Source organism: Protopterus annectens, chromosome 16.part0, assembly GCF_019279795.1.
Source record: "Protopterus annectens isolate FY-2018-M chromosome 16.part0, PAN1.0, whole genome shotgun sequence".
Lineage (NCBI taxonomy): Eukaryota > Metazoa > Chordata > Ceratodontiformes > Protopteridae > Protopterus > Protopterus annectens.
The window spans coordinates 71,692,855-71,705,525 of NC_056750.1; the positions used below are offsets into that span (position 1 = coordinate 71,692,855).

The following is a 12,671-nucleotide window of genomic DNA, read 5'->3' on the forward strand; positions in this document are numbered from 1 at the left end:
GGAGGTCCATGTTGCGTTCCTTGCAGTTAGCTTTTGTTTAGTACCTTTGGTTAGCCATGGAGCTATTTTGCTTTTGGTTTTGATATTTCTTTTGGGAGCATGCCTGTCTAAGATGGCCAGGAATGTAACATTGAAGTGTGAGACTGCTTTGTCAAGGAGAAGTAGCTTTAGTTTGGACCAATTGCATGACTTAAATTCGGTCTGGAATTTAGTGAGGTTACAGTTTTTTGTGTTTCTAATGGTTTTAAGGCTATTTTGCTGAGGCATGTCATTCCTTTTTCTGGTTATATAGGTTAGGAAGTGGTCACTCATGTCCTCCAGTAGGGTGCTTCATTTATATAACTGGGGTTTGTTGTTTATTAGTATCCAATCTAGGATGCTTTCTTTATTGTTGGGCTTATTGATTCTGTTAGGGAAAGTTATAATTTGGGAGAAGCCATAAGTTAATGTGGGTGGTGGGGAACTTGGATGAACAGGTTTTCCAATCGATAATGAAGTCTCCTAGAATAATAGTTTCTTGGGGGTGGGTAGTGGATAGCCATTGGAGGGTACTTTCTAAGGTCACTATGTTGTCATCTGGGGGGAATGTAGATACATCCTATGTTGATAGCTTTGACTTTGTTAAGCTGGACATTTATTATGAGTGTTTCAGAGTTCCTAGTTATCAGGCATTGTGGGATACACATAGTGGATACTTGTAGAGTGCATTTGTACATGATGGCTACATCACCATCTTTCCTGCTTTGCCGGTCAAGTCTTATTATACAACGACCCTCCATTAAATATTCAAAAACGTGCGCGCTGATTGGTCAGCATGCACGCTGTAAATCAGAGTTATAGTAATGGAAAAAGGTCCGGTCGCCCGGACTTTTTCCCTTACTATAACTCTTTTTTTTTTTTTACAACAACGGAGAACGCAAGATCTCCGTTGCTTCACACTGTCTTGCTATGTTAAACAAGTTTAACATAGGGAGACAGCTTTAAAAAAGCAACGGAGATTCTCCGTTGCTTTTTTTAAAGCTGTTTCGCTATGTTAAACTCATTTAACATAGCTAAACAGTTTTTAAAAAGCAATGGAGATCTTGCTTTCTCCGTTGCTTTTGCCCACAGCTCTGATGTACTGCGTAGGCATGCGCAGTAAATCAGAACTGCCGCAGAATTCCAGACAGCTGCGGAAGGGCAGCAAGGAGGCATTATACAATGCCATTATTTAAGAAAAGTAATTTTTTTTTTTCTTAAATAATGTCATTATATAATAATAACTCACTTCTGGGTGTGGGTAATGCTGGATTTACCCACGGTTGGCTTTGTTTGGCCACTCGGGCTTCACCCTCGTGATCAAACCACACCAACAGTGGGTAAATCCAGCATTACCCACACCCAGGCGTGGGTTATTGCTATATTATACAATTCCTCCCGTAAAACCTGCACGCTGATTGGCCAGCCCAACCAGCGTGCCCGTTGTAAATCCCTCAATATACTAACGGAAAAAGGTCCGGTCGCCCGGACTTTTTCCGTTAGTATAAAACACTGTCTCGCTATGTTAAAAGAGTTTAACATAGCGACACAGGTTTAAAAAAAGCAACGGAGATCTCCGTTGCTTTTTTTAACGCTGTCTCGCTATGTTAAACTAGTTTAACATAGCGACACAGTGTGTAAAAAGCAACTGAGATCTTGCGATCTCCGTTGCTTTTTTTAAAGCTGTCTCGCTATATTAAATGGGTTTAACATAGCGAGACAGCTTTAAAATAAGCAACGGAGATATCCGTTGCTTATTTTAAAGCTGTCTCGCTATGTTAAACTCATTTAACATAGCGAAACAGTGCTTTTGCCCACAGCTCTGATGTACTGTGTAGGCATGCGCAGTACATCAGAACTGCCGCAGAATACCAGACAGCTGCGGAAGGGCAGTAAAGAGGCATTATACAATGCCAAATTAACTATTTCTTTTCTTACATAATGTCATTGTATAATAGCAATAACCCACTTCTGGGTGTGGGTAATGCTGGATTTACCCACGGTTGGCTTTGTTTGGTCCCTCGGGCTTTGCCATCGGGATCAAACCACGCCAACCGTGGGTAAATCCAGCATTACCCACACCCAGGCGTGGGTTATTGCTATATTATATTGTAGTTGGGGGGTATAATTTCATTATTAGGGATAGAGGGTTTGTGCCAGGTTTCAGTAAGACATAATAGGTCAGGGGAGTGCATGTCCAGAAGGGCATGTATATAGTGAATTTTATTATTTATACTTCTGATCTTTAGGTGACAGACTAGTAGTGAATTAGGGACATTACATGAGCTCCGTAGATTGGAGACAGTGACATTTGTGGAGCTAGTGGTATCAGGTAAGGTTGGGTCTGGGCTAGGGTGGATATCCCCATCTGCTATAAGTGTTGGTTGAGACTTCCTTACTAGTTTGTGGATTTTTAGTAGGAGTTGATGATAGTATTTAGTGCTAGGGTTAATGTAGGTAGCTCTTACGGGATGAAGAGGTTTTGGGGTAGAAGAATTAGAGAAAAGGTAGGGTTGTAATGGTGTGGGATAGTGGTATCTAAGCTAGTAGTGGTACTGGATGTAGGATATTGAGAAGTAGGTAGGCAGTGTTCATAGGAGGTGAGGAGATAAAGTATGACAAGTGGAGGTATGAGTTAGCAGAATGGTCTAGGTTTTGGAGATGAGATGGGAGTTGGAGGAGACATTGTGGGGTAAATATTGTTAGTGTTAGGGAGTATGGGTGAGTAGATGCAAGAGGGTGAGGTATGGGGGAGTGGCGCGTAAGGGAGTGTGGGGTTGGGTGTAAACATAGATTCTGTTTGGTTGGTTACTAGCATCAATACAAAATTATTTCGACTTATAAAGATCACAACCAAAGTAATACAATTTTCTTTACTAATATTAATGAAAATAGAACACTGTGTCCTATTCCACCAATCTTAGATAGACAGACTTTGCACAGACAGAAAACAATTTAAAAACTCTGCTATTTTATCAAAATAATGAGCAAGAATCAGTTAGTTCTGTTGTTTATTATCATATCTCACCGTTTCAGATAAAATACAACTTCTTTCTGCAACATACTACAGTATCAAGGCATGTACTATGTACTCCATAAAGACAAAGCAATCTAAATTAACACAGTCTGTGAAAATCGGGACAGTCAGCTTCTCTACCCAGAAGGTGCCATCAAAGCTAACTTGAAAATGACAGAAAAAAGTTTGAGAAAATACCCTTAATTTTATCATCTTTCTTCTTCCGATAGCTGGGAACAAAAACCGTGACATTGCGGTGACCTCGATTCCAAAAGTACTCCACTGCTAATGCAATTCCTCGACAAGAGAAAAATTTGGACAGACCATGTCTGCAGATAAAATTGGGATAAACATATTACAATATACACATATGCATTTACAGTTTTATTAAGTCACTCTCACAAAACTGTTCTTTCTCTTTTAGAAACAGATAAAGAGGAAGAAAAAGAGACATATTTGAAGCAAACCGAAGTACAATGGCTCCAGGTAATACCCCACCTGCTTCAGCAGAAGAATAACGGGACTTGTTAACTGCACAGAGAAACTACAGATGTCACAAAACACATAAAATACAAGGTGGTATGAAATTTCAAGTACATTTTACATAAAATTCAAAGAATGATTTTTCATTTTTTTTGCTTTATGCATGCATTTTGCCCATTCAGTTTTTGATAAGGTGAGGCCAGACTGCAGCTCAGCCATCACACAAGCACTAACTGGTGACTTGGATACTAACTGGATACTAGTCGGTAACTCATTAGGCCAATCAGTGAATATAATGCTCCCTTTGGCACATGTCTGTCCAATCACATGCAACAACTGCAACACCCACAGCCATACCTTACTAAAAGAATACAAGGCCTAAACAATACGTCCTACATGGACAGACTCAAAGCCTGTCACTGTACTCACTGTCCTACAGACTGCTAAGAGGTGACCTGTGTCTGCCATACAAGGCATCCTCCATCCCATTACTGATGGATTTACTTCACATCAACAAGTCACATGGCATCAGCAATACTCAGTCTGGGGCTCTACACCTCTTCTCCAACTTCAGCAGAACGCTGCGGAGAGACTGGCGCATTTCGTATTGGATACTGCTGCTGTGGAACAGACTCCCTATCCACATAAAATAAAGTTCATCCCTCTCAGTAATCAAATGCAACTTGGATCTATGGTTGCGAGACAAAGTTTGGTACTAATGGACAGAGGCACCTCCTAAATGCTTTATCCCATGCATGTATGCCCTCAAATTATCTACAGGATGACTCCAGTTATTTTCATTAGAAATAATATGAAATTATCAACCATGGGATGAGTACGACAAACCTACAACCAAATTGGATTGGTTACTTTGACTACAAAAAGGGAAACTAGATAGGCTTACAGTGGCCCACAATGGCAGCTAACCTAGTACTTAACTACAAACTAATGTGTGGCCATTTGCTATGCAGCCCTTGTTTTAGCCTTTATGCAGTGATGAGTACTCCACAGACGGGAGTACAACAGGCACGCATGCATTTGCCACATGTTTATTTGGGTGACACAGCTACTCAAGCAGCCACACCTCTTGTGAGGGGACAGGTCCCCTCAGGTCTCCCATCCCCACTGTAGTGACTGCTGTTTTTCTTTCTACCCCCACGGCATGCCCCTTACCTACTCACTGAGAAAGGTGGTCATACACCGCGTCTTCATTTCTCTTCCTACCCAAATGGTGGTTTTCTACTGCCCGGGCCTCTAAGTGAACCCAGGACATCTGAGCTGCAGTCCAGGTTACAGCCTTCTATCCCAAAGACGTAGCAAAGAGTTCACCTTTCCAGGGCTGGGCCAGTTAAGATTCTGTCAGTGCAACAGAAGTTTGCAGCACTCCTGATAATAGTCTTCTGTAAACTGTTACAAAATGTTACCCTATGAAGGATTTTGTGGGCTAGGCTGGAGTACTTTGATAAACTGATGTGCACAAAGGTTGCAGTGTGCTTAACAAATGAGCCTACAGGCCAGGCATACTGGGTCTGACTCCATACGGAGGGCTTCTGAGAAAAGCAAACTGCTTAAGATCAAAGCTCCTTGGTCACTTCTGTGCCTACAGGGTCTTACTGGTTTGAAAAGAAAATTGTTACTTGACAGAAGTATTTACAGGTTAGGTGAGTATACCGACAATCTACTCAAAGAATGTTGCTCTATAGCACTGTACATCATGGGAATGAGACAAAACGGTCCACAACTGTATCTGAAAGTAGACTTCCCTGTAATACAACATGGCCATAGCAAGACAGTGTCACAATTCACAGCTATGAGCCAGTAATCTATTTTGTCCTGTAATTCAGGTTTTCTTACTTCAGTATCTACCTGCTTACTTGATGGTCATCTATAACTGCACTAACTTATTCTGTCCCATCTCAAAGTGTACACTATACAGGTTCATAGGTGTGTACTACACTATACAGGTTCACAGGTGTGTACTACACTATACAGGGTTAATAGGCGTGTACTACACTATACAGGTTCATAGGTGTGTACTAGGCTAATGACCCTGGGGCCTTTACAAGCCTAGCCCATAGGATTACCCTGGCATCATGCCACCTGACCTTAGTTCCCAGTACCTCTGTCGAGTAAAGCCACAAGAGTGATCCCTGCGGTGAATTTTATATTTCCCATCCACTCATTAAGATTTCTCTTGAAGAGGACCAGTGAAGTGCTCTGCTTGACATGTATGGGAAGTCTATTCCATAGCATGGGGAGTCTCTGGGTTATGAACCTGTCCCTCCAGCATGTTCTGTTGATTGTGGTAATGAGGTTGAGGTCTCTGGATTGTGTGGTGCGGAGGGATTGGGATTACTTTAGATGTAGCATTTCTTACAGAGATGGGTCAGACATGGCTTTGTAAGTCAAGCAGAGATCGCCTCTAAGTAGGCGATATGAGACGGAGAATAGTTGGGAGTTTTTTGAGTCTGTCCATATAGAACAAGTTTTTAAGGCCTAGGATCCTCTTTGTGAGATACTTTTGTGGTCTCTCCAGTTGTTGCAGGTGTCTAGTGTGGTACATGCCAAATGGGGCATTGTACGCGATGACTGGCCTAATGAGGGAAGAGTAGAGGGAGACAATGAACTCTTTCTTCCTGGATGCAAAACCCTTAGTAATGAGATGTGCCAAATAGAAGGACTTTCTGACCACAGTGGCAATGTGGTGGTCAAAAGAGAGGTTGCTGTCAGCCTGTGTTCCCAGATCTCTTATACAACCCTCTGTGTTCAGTGGACTACCACTGATGTGGTAATTCAAGGGAACTGGGTTTTTCCCAAGGGGGGTAACGACACATTTTTTGGCACTGAGTTTACGGCCATGGCTCTTACACCAGTCGTTGGTCTCAGTGAGGCCTTTTTGTAGGATGTCAACATCACTTGGGGAGTTAATAATACCTCCCAACTTGCAACTGTCTGCGAACTTTGTCAGCCAGAGTCCCTTTGTGTTGGCCTGGACTTCAGAGAAGTAGATATCAAACAGGAGAAGACCCAGGACTAAACCCTGTGTGACTCCACTCGTGACTGGTCTGCAGTCTGACTTGAGGCTGGCTACTTTCACACTGTGGGTTCTATCTGTGAGCCAGTTTGCAAGCCACCTAGTGATCTAGGCTCTACAGTTTGTTTTTTCGACTTTCTCCTCATCCATCTACTCTCCCCCTTAACCTAGCCTTCAAGACTAACCGACCTTTATCAGGTCCTTAACCTAGCTTTCAAGACTAACAGACCTTTATCAAGTCCTTAACCTAGCCTTTAAGACTAACCGACCTTTATCAGGTCCTTAACCTAGCCTTCAAGACTAACTGACCTTTATCAGGTCCTTAACCTAGCCTTCAAGACTAACCAACCTTTATCAGGTCCTTAACCTAGCCTTCAAGACTAACCGACCTTTATCAGGTCCTTAACCTAGCCTTCAAGACTAACCGACCTTTATCAGGTCCTTAACCTAGCCTTCAAGACTAACCGGCCTTTATCAGGTCCTTAACCTAGCCTTCAAGACTAACTGACCTTTATCAGGTTACCACACTTCACTCCCACTATACTCCCTGCACAAACAGCAACTTCACCAAACATTACCCTTATGAACAGCAGGTGACACCACCAACTCTACCTATCCGTACTTATCCACCCCCATCAGACTGTAAGCTATAAACTACCCTCCTTTCAGGTACTTACTCCCTCTGCTAAAACATACATTCCTTCTGACTTCTTTTTTCTCCCAACACCACCTACTACCATCCATCCCACCTTCTGGGTATATTATTCTCAACTCCACTGGCCACTAAAAATAGTTACTTATTTTTCTAACTTGCCTTCAGCACCTTATAGTAACTGGGCAATTATTACATGCTAACATTTCTTAACTTACAATATGTAAGTGTAAATATTACTTATTACATTGTAATATGTCTGCATTACGTATATCTTTAATGGACTATCGTCACTTTAATCATAATGTGATATGCTGCTTACATGGCGAGAGTCATACCTGAACAAGATCCACAGATCAAAGTACCTACCTGGGTAAAAATTGTGAAGATAAAAAAACAAATACATACCTACATTAAATAAATAAACAAGTTAGTTCTTACAGGTCATTCTGTTAAGAAAACACCTGTACCTAGTGGGCTTGCCAAGTTACTAAAAAGATATATTACAAGCTTGCCACTTAAGCAGTATGTATGTAAATATCATGACACAAAGCTGTGAGATGATGATCACCTGGAAAGAGGCATTTTACTTATTTAAATTTTGGCCAAAATCTGATACTTCAAAATCAGCAGTTAGGGCTCAAAGCTCAACCACTGTGAAAGGCTCCTATATTACAGGCTATAAGCACCTAAGAAGCTGACGTACACACATTTTGTGGGGATCATGAAGGCCCTAAGAATTATGGACAGGTTAGTCTAACACAGACAGTAATATTTCTGAGCAAGACTACCACTGCATCTAGCTCTGTTACTGTTCCTACTGCAAGTGTACCACTCAACACTGGTGAACTTTCTAAGTCTGGGATTTTATCTACTTATGAAGTTATTCAAAAAGATATTAAGAAATACAAACAGTACATGAGCTTTATTTCCACTACAGGTACTCTCAGAAATGTTGATAAATGCGTTTAGTTGTATATGTAATGTGTAGCAGAAAAATACAAGCACAGCTATCAATATTTTTAACTCATTCAAGCCTCTAACACCTTTGTATACTTCCAGTTAATGCCCATGACACCATATGGCATCCAGACCTTTCTGGAGTTTGGCTTCTTTAACTATGTGACTTACCAGCTACAAGCAGGCAGTATTAGAAAGTGCAAGGATATTAACAAAATGTCAGTAAGACTATTAAACTAGGATGTCCTGCAGTAGAAAAGTTAATCCAGTTTGTCATTTACTATTTATACTTATGATCATATTTTCAGAGCTGACCGCCATATGTGTTATTGAGGGGTACAGTGTGTTATGCCATCTGGAAAACAGAAAAATTAATTCTCAGTTTCCATTTACTATAGCTGAGATACTATTAACTGTTTGCTAGTAATTATGAAAATAAGGAATATTTCCACATGTACTTAATACTTTAAAAAGGGCCCGCGGTGGTGCAGCCTCACAGCAAGAGGTTCCCCCATTCGATTCAAAGCTGGAGCGCCTTCTGTGTGGAGTCTGCATGTCCTCCCCGCAGTCGAGTGACGTCTGAATACATGCAGGTAGGTGCATGCGTGAATGGGTGTGCCTTCCTTGAAGGTTGGGCGTCGGGCTGGCAACTCGGCACCGTAAAAATCCACTGCCAATCATTAGTGGACTGGAGGTCCGCTGTGGCAACCCCTAACCGGGAAAAGCTAAAAGACATTACTTTTTACTTAATCCTTTAAAAACTAAGCGACTTAAAGACTTTTGCATGACATCAGGTGAAACCTTAGACATTGTTAAAGAAAACCATTTTTGATATCTGCACTGTATGTGGAACATTTTGACAGATATTCAGTGGTACTAGTATTGGTAATTATACAGTTAAGCATATGTTTTCATATTTATGCAAATATATCAATAAAAATGCACTTATAGAGGAATTTCTTGTTGTCACGTGATAGCTTATGTCTGGTTAACAAAAATGTTCTAACAATATATGTCTACATAGTAAAGTTTCCAAGACAAGAAAATGTGTTTGTAAACGTTTAGCAAGAATATAATTGCTGGCTTGTGTGTACTCTAGTACACTATACTTTATACAAAGACTATGGATTCATTGACTATTACCACTCTAAAGAATACTTCTAACTAATAATATAGTTATTTGTATAGTCTTAATGCCTGGTATTGTTTACAAAACATTTATATTTATCTTACCTCTTTTAATTTTATTTTTCAGAAAATGACCTGGAATGCAAGATGTGTGTAGGCTGCTAAAGGTGTGACCTTCCACACAACATAGGTGTTAATGAATTAAAATGTATTTATTGAATTGTTGTTGCATATATGAGGCCTGTCAGACATAAGCAGACTGCTTTCAAATTGGACCTAACATTGAGTATCCCAGCAGTTACAAAAACAAAACTTAGACCACTTTAACAGAGTTACAATTAACATTTATTCCATGTACACAGACAATGTTCTGAAGCAAAAAAACAAAAAAAACAAAGAGGTGACATGAATGTACTAAAACCAAATCAATGAATATTCAGCATACTGCAAGTTACATATGAACTAATGCTTCAAGTGCAGATAAACTCAGAAATCATACAAATAAAAGACAATAGGATAAAATGCTAGTGGAGGGTCATAAAGTAAGAGATCAAGAGAAAAGGGGTGGGGGTAAATGACAGAAGCTAACCTTCTGAAGTTTATGATATTCATGCCATATCTGTAGTGCACAGGGAAGGAGCTCTGACTGAAGCCCAAGAGACCCTGGTTCGGCTAGCGGACGATTCTGCTCTTGAAGAAGAAGCTAGGGGAATAATAAGTGTGACATTGTGCTTGAGCATCTACCTTGGGGGAGGGGTCCTTGTTGGTAGTGCTGCTCTCAATTAGTAAAGTTCGGGCATGGTTACAGAATTTGCCACAGCAGATTTGGAATGAACCAGCAGATATCCCCAGGACGCCACTGCTCCATCAATGCACATTTTGCATGTGGGAGAGACAGCAGGGTCAAGGCATAAATACAAGAAAAAAAAATCTCTTTGGCAGCAGTATAACACCGCACCTCTCCAGCGCTGAACAACGATCAGGTTTGGAGACCAGCAGGCTTTGGGGAACTGGAAATTAAGAAAGGGCACCAGGAGGGATAAAATAGTTGAAAGGCAAATGTTTTAATATTGGGTGGTTTATGTTTGCACTGCTTATGACACAGGACTTTCTAGTTTGGACGGAATACATGCTGTATCGGTTATCGGTTAGTGCTGCATGCATGCAAAAACAAAGGTTATGTATTCACCACAAAGATAGGGAACTAATTGCTACTCTGGAAGGGTGGAAGGTTGGAATTGTTTTATGACTTCCCGAAGTTGCAACAGATCTTAGCAAAAGCTCTATGTCTGTGTGTATTTTTGACACATATGTGCTAAATCCTGGCAGCTTCTAGCCAAGGGGGTAGTGTGGGAACCAGAAGTCATATGACCAGATGTGTGTGATGTCACTCTGTAAGCCTGCGTTGTAATGATATTTTAATACTGGATAAGACTGAGGTCTCAAGCCACTCTGTTTTTGGACTATGACAAAGAAGGACCCCTTACCTACTTCATCTTGTCTTGCTCTAGTAAGTGACCAGGGAATAGTAATTCTTTAGATCAATCAGGAAAATATAGTGATATTAGTTAAGGACTGTTTTTCTGTATCTGTGTGAATCTATTCTAGAGTGCAAATCTTACATGTTGAAAGTTTCTGAGAAGTCAAGATAGGAATGACTGAGGATGAAAACCTGGACTGTCTAGCCATCACTGGAATTGTTGAAACCATGTGGTCTACTTGAGAGATTGAATGCCCAAGTAAGGCAGCCCCAGCAGGTGAGAGAGTAGATCTGAAGCTGATTCCAGCACCCTAGAAGAGTGTACTAGATGATGCCCAGATGAAGGGAAACCACATATGTCAAGGACAGTAGAACATTTTGAGGATGACTGTGATCTTCTTCACCATTGCTATCTGTAAAGATTTCGGAATTAAAGGTGTGGGAGGGAAGGCATAAAGGAGTCCTGGGGTCAATTGTGGGTGCCCCCAGGGGATCAGCGTGAAGAACTTGTGAACCTGATGCTGTGGGAAGATGCAACAGATTGCTGCAAGGTCATCTCTAATGGCCGTGACTACTGGATTGAGCAACCACTTTGAGGGAGAAGGACAAATCTGCTCAATCTGTTAACTACCACATTGGATTTCCCCAGAATATGCACTGCTAATAAAGGTGAGAAGATAACCACACTGCCCTACTCTCATGGTCTCCTGACATAATGAATATGATCTGGTTCCTCCCTGTTTCCTGATGTACCACATGACTGCCATGTTGTCTGAATGGACAGAAACGACATCCATGGGAATAGAGTACTGAAAAGCCTGCAGTGCTAGGAGAAATGGTCTCATCTCCAAGACACTGATCTGTAGCTGACCTCTCATTGTGACCATGTACCTTGGACTGTCTTTCCCAGGTGATGCCCCCCACCCCAAGTAGGAAGTATCTGTGGTCACTGTGGCTTGAAGAGAAGGAAGACTGAAGGATGTTCTTGTGAAACACAAGGATACTCCAACCACTACTGGATATGTGTCTTGAAAATCTTTTTAAGGATTTCAGAAAAGACATGGGTTGCTGTCTTACAGATCACTGGACCGCAAGAATTCACTGCAAAACTTGCATGGAATACCTGGCCAGGGGAACCAAGGTGATCAACGCTGCCATGGAGTTTAGAAGGTGGAGAACTGTTTTTGCTGGTGGCTTCTGACAGGACAAGACTGCCAAAGCTTGTTAGTGAATGGATGTAATCCTTGTTTGGGAAAGTTTTACAATTTGGAGCTTTGTATTCAACTGAGCAACTATGAACTATAAAGACTGAGTTGGGCAAATTTTGGACTTTGCTAAATTCACCATAATGCCTAGTTTGAACAGAGGTGGTGCAATGAGTCCCAGGCTTGGATGAGTAGATCCCTGGTAGGGGCAGTGATTAGTCAGTCATCCAAATAAGGAAACACCCAGAAACCCTGCATTACAAGATGAGCTGCTGCCATTGCCACACACCTGATGAACACCCCAGGGGCTGTGGTAAGAACAAAAAGCAGAGTTCTAAATTGAAAAAGACTGGCTCCTACCCAGAAGTGAAAATACTTCTTGGAATTTCAATCCATCTTAATATGGCAGTTAACATCATGAAGATCTATCAAGCACATCCAGTCACTCTCCCTGTGTAGAGGAAGAATGGAATGTATTGTGACCATCTGGAATTTTGTTCTTCTTACAAATTTGTTCAGGTAACTTAGGTCCAGAAATAGCTTTAATGAATAAACTCAGGAGCATCTTGGTCTGGTGGCGCCTCTGTGATGACTCAATTGGTTAAAGCTTATTTACTTCTGAAGTGGCCACTTCCCTTTGAAAGGGTGGGACATCGGGAAACATGATGGGTTAAGGGGGACAGTGTAAGGGAATG

The 12,671-nt window shown here is 41.3% G+C and overlaps 1 protein-coding gene across 1 annotated transcript in view; it reads right to left on the reverse strand.

Annotated features, from left to right (window-relative positions):
* The window catches only part of LOC122790395 (protein KHNYN-like), a 712,085-nt gene that overhangs the window by 236,596 nt on the left and 462,818 nt on the right, over positions 1 to 12,671 (reverse strand). Inside the window, exon 3 of the mRNA XM_044057915.1 lies at positions 3,233 to 3,363. Within this exon, the coding sequence (XP_043913850.1) occupies positions 3,233 to 3,363 (131 nt within the window). The remainder of the gene's footprint in view (positions 1 to 3,232; positions 3,364 to 12,671) is intronic.